This window comes from Sciurus vulgaris, assembly GCF_902686455.1.
Source record: "Sciurus vulgaris genome assembly, chromosome: 12".
Taxonomy (NCBI): Eukaryota; Metazoa; Chordata; class Mammalia; order Rodentia; family Sciuridae; genus Sciurus; species Sciurus vulgaris.
In genome coordinates this window covers 59,795,210-59,809,171 of record NC_136473.1, presented here as the reverse complement: position 1 = coordinate 59,809,171, position 13,962 = coordinate 59,795,210, and the positions used below count along the sequence as shown (strand labels likewise).

The window sequence follows — 13,962 nt, the reverse complement described above, 5'->3', positions numbered from 1 at the left end:
AATGGCCAGGGAATTGATTCCACTGGTCATTATCAGCTCTATTTGCTTAATAAGAAAAACTAGAATACAAAATATCAGAGGACATCACATGAAACAATAGTGCACCTTTATCTTCTGGAAATTGTATTTTAATTCTCTACATATATAGTGGCTCACTGTGTAAATTTACTCCACTTGATAGGTGGTTCCTTATTGTATACCTGTAATAAAAATAGAATTCACAAATATTAAAGTAATGTCAAGAAGAGATGAAGGAGTAGGAAATGGGGCAGGAATGCTAGTAATTAGATTTCTTAGAAATATGACATTAGAAATATAAGATAAAAGCCCATCTTCAGCATAAAACCAACAAAAGCCCACAGTGAAAAATAAGAGATCCAGAATAGCCAAGGCGATCCTTAGCAAGAAAAGTGAAGCAGCAGTCATCACAATACCAGACCTTAAATAATACTACAGTAATAAAAATGTCATGGAATTGACACAAAAACAGACATGAAGATCAATGATATAGAAGACAGAGACAAACCCACATAAATAGAGTTATCTCATACTAGACAAAGGCACCAGAAACATATATTGGAGAAAAGATAGCAAAGGTGCTGAGAAAACTGGAAATCCATGTGTAATATGATGAAATTTGACCCCATCTCTCATCCTGCACAAAACTCAACTCAAAGTGGATTGAAGACCTAGGCATTAGACCAGAGACCCTGCACCTAATAGAAGAAATAGTAGGTCCAAGTCTCCATCATGCTGGCTTAGGAACTGAATTCCTCAACAAGAATGCTAAAGTGCAAGAAGTAAAATCAATAATCAATAAATGGGATGGTATCAAATTAGAAAAACTTCTTCACAGCAAAAGAAACAATCAAGAATGTGAAGAGAGAACCTACAAAATGGGAGAAAATCTTTGCCACCTGCACCTCAGAGAGAGTATTAATCTCCAGGATATATAAAGAACTCAAAAAACTTAGCACACACACACACACACACACAAATAACCCAATCAATAAATGGGCTAAGGAACTGAACAGATACTTCACAGAAGAAGAAATACAATCGATCAACAAATATATGAAAAAAATATGCAACATCTCTACCATTTAGAAAAATGCAAATTAAAAACTGCACTGAGATTTCATCTCACTCTAGTCAGAATGGCAATTATCAAGAATACAAGGAACAATAAATGTTGGTGAGGATGTGGGGGAAAAGATACACTCATACATTGCTGGTAGGACTGCAAATTGTTGCAACCACTCTGGAAAGCAGTATAGAGATTCCTCAGGAAGCTTGGAATGGAACCACAATTTGACCCAGTCATCCCAGTCCTCAGCATATACCCAAAGGACTTAAAATCAGCATTATACAGTGATGTGGCTACCTCAAAGTTCAGAGTAGCTCAATTCACAATAGCTAAGCTATAAAACTAACCTAGATGTCCTAGATGAATGGATAAAGAAAATGTGGTACATATACACAAAGGAATATTACTCAGCCATAAAGAAGAATGAAATTATGGTATTTGTCAGTAAATGGATGGAACTGGAGGCTATCATGCTAAGTGAAATAAGCCAATGCCAAAAACCAAAGACCAAATATTCTCGCTGATAACTGGATGCTGACTCACAATAGGTGGAGGTTGAGGGAGATGGAGGTTCACTGGATAGAATGGGGAAAATCGGGGGAAGAGGGAGGAAGATTAGGAATGGGAAGACAGTAGAATGAATTGGACATTACCTTCCTTTGTTCATAGATGAATACAAGGCCAGTGTAACTCCACTTCATGTACAACCACAAGAATGGGAAGTTATACTCCATGTATTTATGACATGTCAAAAAAGAACAAATAAAGAGTACAGAATATACAAGTACTTAATATTACTACAGTTTTTATTTAAATTCACTTTTTTGTTTCTCTTTAGGATGTGTATTAGATGATGAGGAAATTGTAGATACCTTAAGAAAATCCAAAATAATGTCAAATGAAATTTCAAAACGCATTGAAGCAACAGAAAAAGCAGAAAATGAAATTCAAGCAACACGTAAAATCTACCTTCCCATTGCTACTCGAGGTGCCCTGCTCTACTTTCTAGTGGCCAATCTCACACAAATCAACTGCATGTACCAGTTCTCCCTGGACTGGTTTTGTCGGGTTTTTGTTTCATCAGTAGTTTCCAAAAACAGAGATCAAGAACATGGTTTGAAAAGGGAGAGAATACCTGTGAAAAAAGGCCACATGATTCTGAACACCTCAGAAGAACCTGACGTGGATAGTGGAAAAGATCATTTAGACGAGCATGTTAAAAATGCAATAGATGTGTTAACAAGAAATGTTTTTAAGGTGAGGTAGTCTTTAATGTGAATCTGCATATTTCCTTAATCTAACTGGATTAATCTAACCATCATGTTCTTTTCCCATAGGTAGTTTCTTCAGCTTTATTTAATGAACATAAACTTTGCTTCTCCTTTCGGCTTTGCACTGCGATCATGCAAAATAACGCTGATGGAAATCTAACGCAGGATGACATTGGATTCCTATCAGAAGAAGAATGGAATATATTTTTATATTCTGGCACATTGATAAATATTAAAAGCGTACTACCCAAGTCTAGACTTAACAGTAAGTAAAAGTAATTTGTCTGGATGTTGTTTAAAAAAAAAAAAAAAAACATTGAAAATGTCTTTCTTTACAGACTACTAAAAGATCTCCAAGGTGTTCCAAGTCACTTCTTCTATAATTAATTTAAGTAAAAGCAGATTGAAATCAAGCACCATGCCTAATTCATCATTGTACCTCCTACATTGTTGGGAGGTATAATTGGTGTTCAATAACTTTTGAATTAATGAACAAATAAATGACAAGTAGTACGGTTATGGCAGTCCTAATATGCAAAGCAGAATATCTATCTAATTGTGGTCAGTAGGAATCCACACACACAGCACACATTGATTAGATACCATCAGGAGTTAAAGTTTACCCCTCCTGAATACAATTGCCCTCACTTTCTTATGAAAAACCCTTGAAAAATTGAGCCATGAAGGTGTTATACAAAATTATTTAACTACTAAATTTTTCCAAATGCTCCTGTATTGTACATTTAAAATGTATTTATATTTAGTTGTGGTCGAATATACACAGACTCTACCATCTTAATCATCTTTAAGTATTATCCAGGTGGCTTTAAATGCATTCACTCTGCTGTGCTGAAAAACAAGAAATTTAAAGAAAATCTGAAATCCACACTGGTTTGTATCAAGTTTTGTTGAATGTTTGGAGATCATTAACAAAAACTAGGAATCAGAATGCAAACATGAAAAGAGTTACTACGAAGTGTACTGGAAATGTGGATGGTTCTCCTCTGGGGTGTGTGTGTGTGTGTGTGTGTGTGTGTGTGTGTGTGTGTGTGTGTGTGTGAAAGCATGGTACCTAGCGGATGTTTGATAAGTGGCTATTGAATCAATGAATGATCTTATGGCTTTATTATGATTCTTTTGCTTACATAAGAAAGAAACTATAACAGTAGCTTAAACAAAAAATAAAAAATAGAAAGTTTTGGAGGGATTTTGTAGTATTTTAGAAGCACCCAAAGAAAAATGTTGACATCAATATGAAAACTATTAACATAACAGTAATCATTATTAACATAACTCAATTTTGAACAAATTGGCAAAGTAGCAAGAGAAGTGATTCATGTATTCGAGGTAGCTTCTAGGTGATAACCAGTAGATTTCTCAGCAGAAACTTCCTAGACCACAGGCAGTAAGATGATATATTCAAAGTGCTGAAAGGAGGGAAGAAAAAAAAAAAAAAAAACCTGTCAACTAGGATTGCTGTATCTGACAAAACTATCCATCAAAACTGAAGAAATTAAGACTTTCCCAGAAAAATGAAAGTTTATTACTTTTACACCTGCCCTACAAAAAAAAATGCTAAAGTAACTCTTTCCATTTAAATAAAAGGACAGCAGTCAGCAACATGAAATCATACAAAAATATTAGGTTCTCCAATAAAAGTAAATGTACACAGGAACATAGTAACCTATAATATTGTAATTTTAATGCTTATAAATGAAATGACAAAAACATTTTTAAATAATCTATAATGTTCATGGGTAAACAATCAATGTAATTTATGACATCAATAATGTAAGATATGAAAGTAGAACTCAAAGAATTTCTGTATGTGACTGAAGTTAAGTTGTTGTCAGGTTAAATTAGAATGCTATAATATTAACGTATTTTGTGCAATGGTAACCATAATGAAATATATATATATATATATATATATCATATACACAAAAGGAAAACATAATAGAATCAAAATGTATCACTGTAAAAAAATCAACAAAAAATTAAAAAGACAATAAGAGACCCTTATTGTGAAGCTGTTGACTTTCAGAGAGATGATGCTAGGCAGTTGATAGATATTATAGTTCACTTGATTTCTAAATAGAAGCTGGATTCAACTGACACCAGAGAAGAGACTAGAACCAGACATGAGTCTCACATTCTTCAGTGCTGTCAATCCTAGACACAATTGATGATGACCACATTTTTCTTTTGTGATTGTAAGCTTCATGGAAACAGGATACCCTCCTTAGCCCTAATATCTGGCCCAGAATAGACACTCAAAAAATATTTGAGAGAGTCAAGATGGCAGATGAGAGGAAAGCTGCATTTTAGGTTGCTCTGTGGTTTAGGTTTCAAGAGTACTACTTCGCAGCAAGGTGGATGAAAGAAGGAATTCAATGAAATTCAGTATCAGACAGTCAGAGTCTCAGAGACTCATAAAGTCAGGTGCACTGAACAAAACAAAACAAAACAAAAAACAACAAGAAAAAGTGCTTTGGGGCCAAGTCAGCTGCAGCGGTAGTCGTGGTGCTGGTTAACCACTGAGGGGAGGGATAAAACAAACTCAATGAACAAATTTCACATAGAAAAACCTGAAGATGGGGAAAGCAACCTGAACTTAGCTGATCCAGAGGCTGCATAGCAAACTGGTATTTGACAAGTGCTCTGTGTTTCTCGACTGGCAAGTAGAGACCTGAGGCAGGAGCCACCTTGAGGAGGCCAGGCCGCAGCTTGCTGCTGAGGGAGCCTGGGAGGTCATAGCAACTTTTGCCATACTGTCCTGGCAAGGACCTACTGTGTGGCCTAGCCTGTACCTTGTAGAACATGAGTGAAACAGGCACAGAGATTGTTATCCAGGGGTATTCAAGTCAGAAAAATAGAGGGGAGTGCAACTCACTTTCCCTTTGATTTTGGCTGCCATGTGACCAACTGCAGGGTGTTGGAAAACTGAACAGGTGAGTGTGAATTACTAAGCCCAGGAAGAACATATCCCTGGGCAGCAGCATGTGTGGACAGTTGGCTCCCCTGGCCTGTGAGTAGAATTCTTGGGAGGCTCCTGAAAGCTAGACTGCCAGCTGCCAGCACAGATTGGCATCTGCCTAGTCTTAGGGGTGTGTTGATCTAATCTCTCCAGAGCAAATAAACCCATAAATCCTCCAAGGCCTGAATGGACCTAAGCCCTCGCTGTCAGAACTCTCCTTATAGAACTCTGCAGCAGCCTCACCCTGAGAGTGCATCAGTCTGATCTCTCAGTGTTATTGTTGGGTGTCCATTCAGGGTTCAGGTCCTTGGTGTCCTGAACAAAGAATTGAGCAAGACACACAGACATAATTGGCAGAATACAGATTTATTGAAGGTGAAGGTGAGAGTAGCATTCCATAAGGTAGAGAGGAGTGTGCCAAGTGAGAAAGAGGCGCAAGGTCCCGATGTCTAGAAATTATTGTCTTATATGCCCAGCTGTGAGGTGTTCTTTGTCCTATGTGGACTGTATTGAAGATCCTACCCCTTTGCTCCCATTAGTATCTTATGATACCTGATTAGAATATTGACCAATTTTCCCCTATGGGTTACTTTAGAAAATCTGATTGGATACTGCCCACTTTACCCCAGCTGTCATTTAAAAATATCAGACCTGTAGCGGGAGTTGTCATGGTGATAAGTTCTCAGTGGCCGGAGTTGTTGTGGTAATGGGACTTATAGTAAACAGAATCATGATACGTCTCCCTATCTTGTCCTTTGGTGGCATCTTTCTTACATCCTGCCTCCACCACCTTGGCATCCCTGAATTCATTCCTAACAACAGGACAAAACTCCAATTAACAGTATTTCCCATTCCATCCTACCTTACAGTGGTGAGAAGGGAAGCTGAGAGATTTTTCAAACAGCTTTAGTTATAAGCCACTTCAGCTGGCAGCTCAGTGAGCAGCACAAAAAGAGTCCTTGCCCTTGCTAAGTATTTTTTCCCCTTTCCCCTTTTCCTTTTTCTTTTTTCTTTTGTCTGGTGTTGTTGCTATGCTAATTGGTTCACGTTTGTATCTTTTTTTCTCATTTTTATCATTTTTTACAACACTTATTTTTTTCTTGTCTTTTGAGGACTAGGGTTTTAAGTTTGTTGATTTTGTTTTGTTTTGTTGTTTCTCACTTCTCTCCTCCCACTAACAGCCAAATCTCTTGTTTTTGTTCTCTTTCTGTCCCTTTACTTTGTTTTTCTTGCTTTTTCTCCTCCTTTATAACCTTCATCTGCTATATCTCTTCTGCATTTTCTCTGTTCACATTTTGAACATTCTAAACTTTCTTCTACCTTCCTGTCATGTTTTCTTTTCTCTTAATTCACTGTATTTTACCATATTTTAGAGGTATTTGGTTTATATAACTTTTATATAAAAAATTGTTATTGCAGTTATTAGTACTATGAGTGACATAGTTGACATTGACTTTAATGGCAGATCTAGTTCATGGTTATTTGTTGTTTTTGTTATTGGATTGCCAATCCTACCATTCATTCAAGTTTTTGCAATATTTAGTGTTGTAGATGTCATAGTAGGTACTGGGTATTTATTTTAATACTGTATGTCGTTTGCTTCAATTGTTGATATTGTTTGTTTCCCCTTTTTCTGTTACGTACTGGGAATCTACAGGAACACACAAGTTCACAGGGTAGAGACTCTGTTGCTGCACTAATGCCAGCCAAAAGACAGTCTACCTTCCTCCACACATTAATTAACCACACTTAAACTTCAACTACACTTTAATACAATGAATATAAGAGACAAAAATTCCAAAACTAATGACCAGGCCCCAAGTAGGAACAGCCAGGAAGGGGGCATCAGGTCCCACTCATGAACATCCAGAAAAACCAGAATTAACACAAGGTCAGTAAACACCACACCTATGAGGGATCTCAATCTAGATCACTCTAAGACACTTTGACCGAAGAAAGCTATGTCCTAAAAACAGGTCCACACATAAGAGTAAAAGGGTAATCCCTCCCAACAGAGGCATAAAATCCAAAACAGCAACACAAGAAATACGAAAAAACTAGGTAGCATGATACCTCTTAAAGTTTGTAATTCACCAGCACTGACTCCAAAGATATTGAAGTGAATGAAATATCAGATAAAGAATTCAAAAGAATGATTATAAAAATGATTGATTATTTCCTAAAATACACAGAAAAACAACTGAATGAATTAAGGAAGTCAATACAGGGTATAAACGAGGAACTCAATAAGGACATAGAGATATTCAAAAAAGAACCAAACATAAATCTTCGAAATGAAAGGCACAATAAATAAAATGTTCACTCAAAAGTCTAAGAGAGTAGACAATGCTAAAGAAAGAATCTCAGAGTTGGAAGACAAAGTGGCCAGCCTTGAATATTCGGACAGAACTAAAGAAAAGAAAATAAGTATTGATCAGAATATATAAAAATTCTGGGAGAACATTAAGAGACCAAGTTAATAGACCAAGAATCATTAGAATTGAGGAGGGTTGTGAGATGCAGATTAATGGAATAGATAACCCCTTCAGGGAAAATTTTTTCTAAACCTCAAAAATGAGGACATCCAGATATAGGAGGCATTAAGAACTTCAAAAGACAATATCAAAAGAACCTCTTCATGACACATTATGATTAAAATGTATAACATACAGAATAAGACTTTAAAAGCTGCAAGATAAAAATGTCAGATCACATTTAGAGGCAAGTCAATCAGAATTACTTCCAAATTCTTAGCTAGCACAAATTCTAAAAGCCAAGAGGGCTTGGAATGATGTGTTCCAGATCCTGAGAGAAAATAATAGTCAACTAAGATTGCTATCTCCATCAAATGATTATCTTCATAATCAAATGAGAAATAAAAACCTTTCAAGATAAGCAGAAACTAAAAGAATTCATGAATATTAAACTGGCACTGCAGAAAATACTTAAAAGAAATGCTTCACATAGAATAAATAAAAAACAAACTGCAGAACTCACAAATAAACAAATCTTATTTGAAGAGTAGTAAGAAAAGGAGAAACAGGACCAAACTAAATACTAGGAAAAAAACCCAAAGGGCAGGAATCAACAATAACAATGAATGTAAATGGTCTCAACTCTCCAATTAAAAGACAAATGCCAAAATCAATACAGAAGACTGGGTACATTCACTGCAGTGGTGTAATACCCCAGCCTCTTTGTATCTCTTCTCCTACACCTCAGTTTGGGATGGGTCAGGAGAATGGCTTTAGAGACGTAGTCATGCTGAAGGCAAACTTCTCCTCCAGCTGTCTGATGTCCAGGACCTCAGGGTGTCTGCCTATGGCCTGCTCTCAAATCTTCAAGATCATCATGATCAGGGATTCCAATGTAAGCAAGATGTACCTGACCTACCACTTCTGTGCTGTCCATTTCCCCAATTTTACCAAGGCCACTATCCAGATGGATTTCTGAAAGCAAGCAGTGGAGATTTATGCATAGCCCATCAAGGTCATATTTGGTCTTACTCAAGGCAGGAGTTGTGTCTGGTAATTCCCTTGACTTCTTCCAATGTCTAGCCCACTTCCCTGAATCATCTAGTACATCCAGTTATAGTACCCAGCTGGACAAGAATGATTCAGAAAGAGCCTGGTACAGCACTACTAGGTAAACATACATTGCTGTTGTCTTCGTGTATGGTATGACCAACATGGCTATTCTTCACATCGTGCCATCTTGGATACAAGAATGCAAACAACATTTGCTAGCAAATGATATACCACAAACTCTTATTGGAAGTAATGTGATTTGAGAAGTGCTATTCAGGTAATTACAGAATTGGTACAAATATTTGGACACACACAGTATGCCTTTGTTTGAAATCTCTGCTAAAACCCCCAGTGATAATGACCATGTGGAAACCATATGACCTTGGTTCACAAATTAAAGAGCCACAAATCATTAATGCTTAGTCAACACTCTGATAATGGAATTATCCTGAAAATTGAAGCAAACTCTGAAAGGATATGCTGGTGCTAAATAACAGTTTTATTTTACTGTCTAATTTTGGCCAAATAAGTGCTTTTGAAGAATGAGTGATGTCATAAGATTTAATCTCAAATATGAAGGACCATCCTGAAACCTCACTGTTTATCATTGTAATACTTATTACTTTTGTATTGTGTATCTACTTCATCAAATTTGTCACCATAACAACACAGAGAAAAGTTGATTTTGAATGAGATTGAAAGTGAAGCAAAGATAGGATGAATCACATCTTTTCATTAGGAGTCCAATGAATGAGGCCTCTAGTGAGAGCACTCTAGAATTGTAAGTCAGTAACTGTTCAGTCCGTGATCCTAGGATTGAAAAATAAATACTGTTTAATATGCACCTACTGATATGTAAGTCAGATTTGAAAGCAAATGCAGTGACTCCATAGGTGTTCTATATATTATTTTGTTACCTTTAAACAATGAAAAACTAATTGAAAGCATCTGAGGAGTTGGAACTTGGGGTGGGGATTGGTGACAGGGGTTCCTGGTATCACTTGCTCTCCCCTCACCCCTGCAGTTTAATGACTAAGTGCTGGATAGACTCAACTTCCATTTGGATTGTAGCTGTGAGGACATCACTCTAATTGCTTTGATCAACATGTATTGTTACCAATTTTAAATGTTCAAAATTTATGGTCGCAATAAACAATCTTCACTGTGAAAAATAAGTAAAATATTGAAAAGTGTCTTGTCTGTCCTCAGTGGAAAGAATGCTTTAAATTTTTTGCCCCAAATACTTCTATTTAAAACTTTGCACATAGAAAATAGCACTTGCTTATGAAGCTATCTATATAAGTGGATGTGGATGTGAGTCATGTTCTTTAACTGCAGTGTGCACATTCACTAATTCTGAGTTTACTGCTCTTGATAATTTTAGATGAAGTTAAGCCAAAATATAATTGTACTTAAAATATTTTCAGAATGTGGGAAAACAATTAAACATGTGATTTACTTTAGTTCAGGATTTTCTGTTTATTTGTTTAATCATTAGGGTGATCTTAACTGGATAATTTAGTTACAAAAACAAAATTATTCTATGAATAAACTGAAAGTAATATTTATAATAAATATTCAGTTTTAAGTATTAGAGTTTGAATTGGATTTATTTATATTTAGGAATATTAATCCATTTTTCTAGATTTTGCTAGAATTAATAATTAAAAATTATTTTACTTTTATCTCAACATTGATTTGTAACTTTTTATAGGAACACAATGATTGCTGGAGTAGTTGTGATGGTGTGTTAGTTTTTTTTAAAAAAAAATATGTTTATTGCTTTTCAAAACATTTTCTGAAGTGGGGAAAGAAAATTTATAGACTTTCCAAGCACATCTATATTTTTTTCAGTAATGAATTTTAAATGAAGTAACTTTCTTTTTGTAAGAAGTTAGTAATAAATGTCCTTTATAGTTCTGTGAAAGGACTTATTTTTTGCCTTAATATTTATTTTAAAGTATTTGTATTATTTCCAACAACTTACCATTTTAATTCTTAGTATGTTACCAGTTGAATGGAGATAAAGCTTTTAGATATATTTATGAAACATTTCATTGACTGTTGAAATCACTTTCAAAATGGTGTTTGTCTAATAAGTAGTTATTGATTTTTAAAGTACGAATCATCTGTGCATTTATGTTAACTCAACTTTAACTGAATATGTTTTAGAGAAATCTTTGAGAACATCAAAGTGAACTACTCTAGAATCTAATGTAGTTTGTTTCTATTAACAATGCTTTAATAAAAACATATTGCTAATAACATGTTTCCTCCTGGAATGATCAAATGCTTTTGTTGTGCCACTGGTACATTTCTCCATGAAGCTCAATAAGTGAACTTTGCTAAGAAAAAAAAAAGAAAGACATAGATTGGCAGAATGGATTAAAAAACAAGACCCAACTCTATAATGTTTGTAAAAGGTTCACTATGAAGTCAAAAACAGCCAGAGACTGAAAGTGGAAGAATGGAAATTGAAAATTAAAAAAAAAAAAAAATAACAAGGATCAAAAAACAAAGAGTTGGTTCTTTGAAAAGATGAACAAGATTGATAAGCCCTTAGTCAACATAATCAAAATAAAAAGAAGATTCAAATTAATAAAATTAGAATGAAAAAGGAAAAACCACCACAGACATCACAGAAATCCAGAAGATCATTAGGGATTATTTTGAAAATTTATGGAAAGCCTAAAACATACATTTCTAGAGACATATGACCTGCTAAAATTGAATCCAGAGGACATAGAAAACCCAAGCAGACTAATAACTAACAATAGGTAGACTCAGAAAAAAAAAATTGCCAACAAAGAAAATTCCAGGACTGGATGGATTTTCAGCTGAATTCTACCAGACCTTTAACAAAGAACTAAATGCCAATGATCCTCAAATTATTTCATGTAGAAAGGAATGGAACACTTCCAAATTCACTCTATGAAACCATTATTGTGCTCATATAAAAAACAGACAAGGACACATCAAGGAAAGAAAACTATAGACCTATATCCCTAATGAACATAGGTGCAAAAAATCCTTAATAAAATACTAGAAAATCATATCATATTAAGAAGGTTGTACATCATGGCCAAAGGTAGTTTATAATAGCCAAATTTATAATAGCCAAACTATGGAACCAGCCTAGGTATCTGTCAATGGATGAATGGATAAAGAAAATGTGATACACACACACACACACACACACACACACACACAATGAATCTTATTCAGCAACAAAGACTAATTAAATTATGCAATTTGCAGAAAAATGAATGGAACCAGAGAATATATGTTAAGTGAAATAAGCTAAATTCAGAAAGTCAAGGGTTATATATTTTGTCTCATACATGGAAGCTAGAAAGGAAAAAGTAAAATAAAGGTGGTGGGAATCTGATGAAAATTGAAGGGAAATCAGTAGAGTAGAGGAAAGGGACCAGGGGCAGGGAGGAGGAAAGGGAATGATATTGGTGAAATTATATTGTTCTACTGTGTACATGTACAAATATATGACAAAAATTCCCACCATTATGTGTGAGGATGATGCCCCAAATAAAAAATATATATGGAAGGGCTGGGGTTGTGGCTCAGTGGTAGAGCATTTGCCCAGCACATGTGAGGCACTGGGTTTGATCCTCAGCACCACATAAAAATAAATAAATTAAAGAAAAATATTGCATCCATCTACAACTTTGGGGAAAAAAAGAAGAAAGGAGCAGAGAAAGCTACAAATATACAGAAAACAATTAACAAAATGGTAATAGTCCTTCTCTATAAGTGATTAGGTGTAATTCTTTCAAACATAAGTAGGTTTAAATCTCCAAAAAGAGAATAGCTGTAAGGAAAAAAGAAAATAGACAGCACTACGATAATAGTGGAAGACTTTAATACCCCACTTTCTAGTTTTCATAGAAAACTAGACACAAGATAATAAGGAAATAAAGGAGTTAAGCAACATTATATACCAAATGGATCAAGCAAATGTACTTAGAAAAATCTGCCCAATAACAGAATATACATTATTCCTCAAATGCATGTAAACATTTTCCATGTCAGACCACATGTTAACCACAAAACAAGTCTTAACAAATTCAAAGAGAAACTATATCAAGTATCTCATTCAAAAACAATGGAATAAAACTAGTTATTAATAGCATATGAAAAATCAGAAAATTCATAAACATGTTGAAATTAAACAATACACTCTTAACCAATGGATCAAAGATAAAAATCACAAAGAAAATTAGAAAATACTTAGAAGTGAATGAAAATGAAAACAAAATATATCAAAATTGTGGAGTGCAGTGAAAACAGTGCTAAGAGAGAAATTCACAGCTATGAATATGTATGAAAAAAGAAGAAAGGAAGGAAGGGGGGGGAGAGGAAGGAAGGAAGGAAGAGAGGGAGGGAGGGAGGGAGGGAGGCAGGGAGAGGAAGAAAAAAAGACAGCCAGCCTGACATTGTGGGTGCAAGCCTATAATCCCAGCTACTCAGGAGCCTGAGGCAAAAGGATCATTAGGCTGTCCCTTGTAACCTAGTGAGATCTTGTCTCAAAATAAAATTTTAAAAGGACAGCTATGTAGCTCAGTGGTGGAGCACTCCCCTAGCATGTGTGAAGCCTTGGGTAAAAAGAAGAATTAAAAAAAAAAAAAGAAAAATAATCTCAAATTAGCACTATAATATTATGCATCAAGAAATAAAAAAAAATGCAGGGCTATCAGAAGAAAAAAATAATAAAGATTAAAACTGATAAAAACAGAGAATTGAGCATGCACCTGTAATCCCAGTGACTCAGGAAGCTGAAGCAAGAGGATCACGAGTTCAAAGTCAGCCTCAGCAAAAGCAAGGTGCTAAGCAACTCAGTGAGACCCTGTCTAAATAAAATACAAAATAGGGTTGGGGATGTGGCTCAGTGGTCCAGTGCCCCTGAGTTCAATCCCCAGGACAAAAAAAAGAGAGAGAGAATTGATAAATAATAGAAAAAAATCAACAAAACTACAATTGGTTTTTTTGAAAAGAGCAACAAAATTTGCAAACTTTTAGCTCAATTAGCCAAGAAGAAATAGAGATGATGTAAGCAAATCAGGAATGAGAGGGAGGACATTAAAG

At 35.2% G+C, this 13,962-nt stretch overlaps 1 protein-coding gene across 1 annotated transcript in view; it reads left to right on the top strand.

Moving 5' to 3' along the window:
* Positions 1-13,962, top strand: part of DNAH14 (dynein axonemal heavy chain 14) — a gene marked incomplete at its 3' end in the record, with an annotated part of 400,436 nt that overhangs the window by 314,895 nt on the left and 71,579 nt on the right. The window contains exons 69-70 of the mRNA XM_079107288.1: positions 1,926-2,344; positions 2,425-2,623. Coding sequence (XP_078963414.1) covers positions 1,926-2,344; positions 2,425-2,623 — 618 coding nt within the window. The remainder of the gene's footprint in view (positions 1-1,925; positions 2,345-2,424; positions 2,624-13,962) is intronic.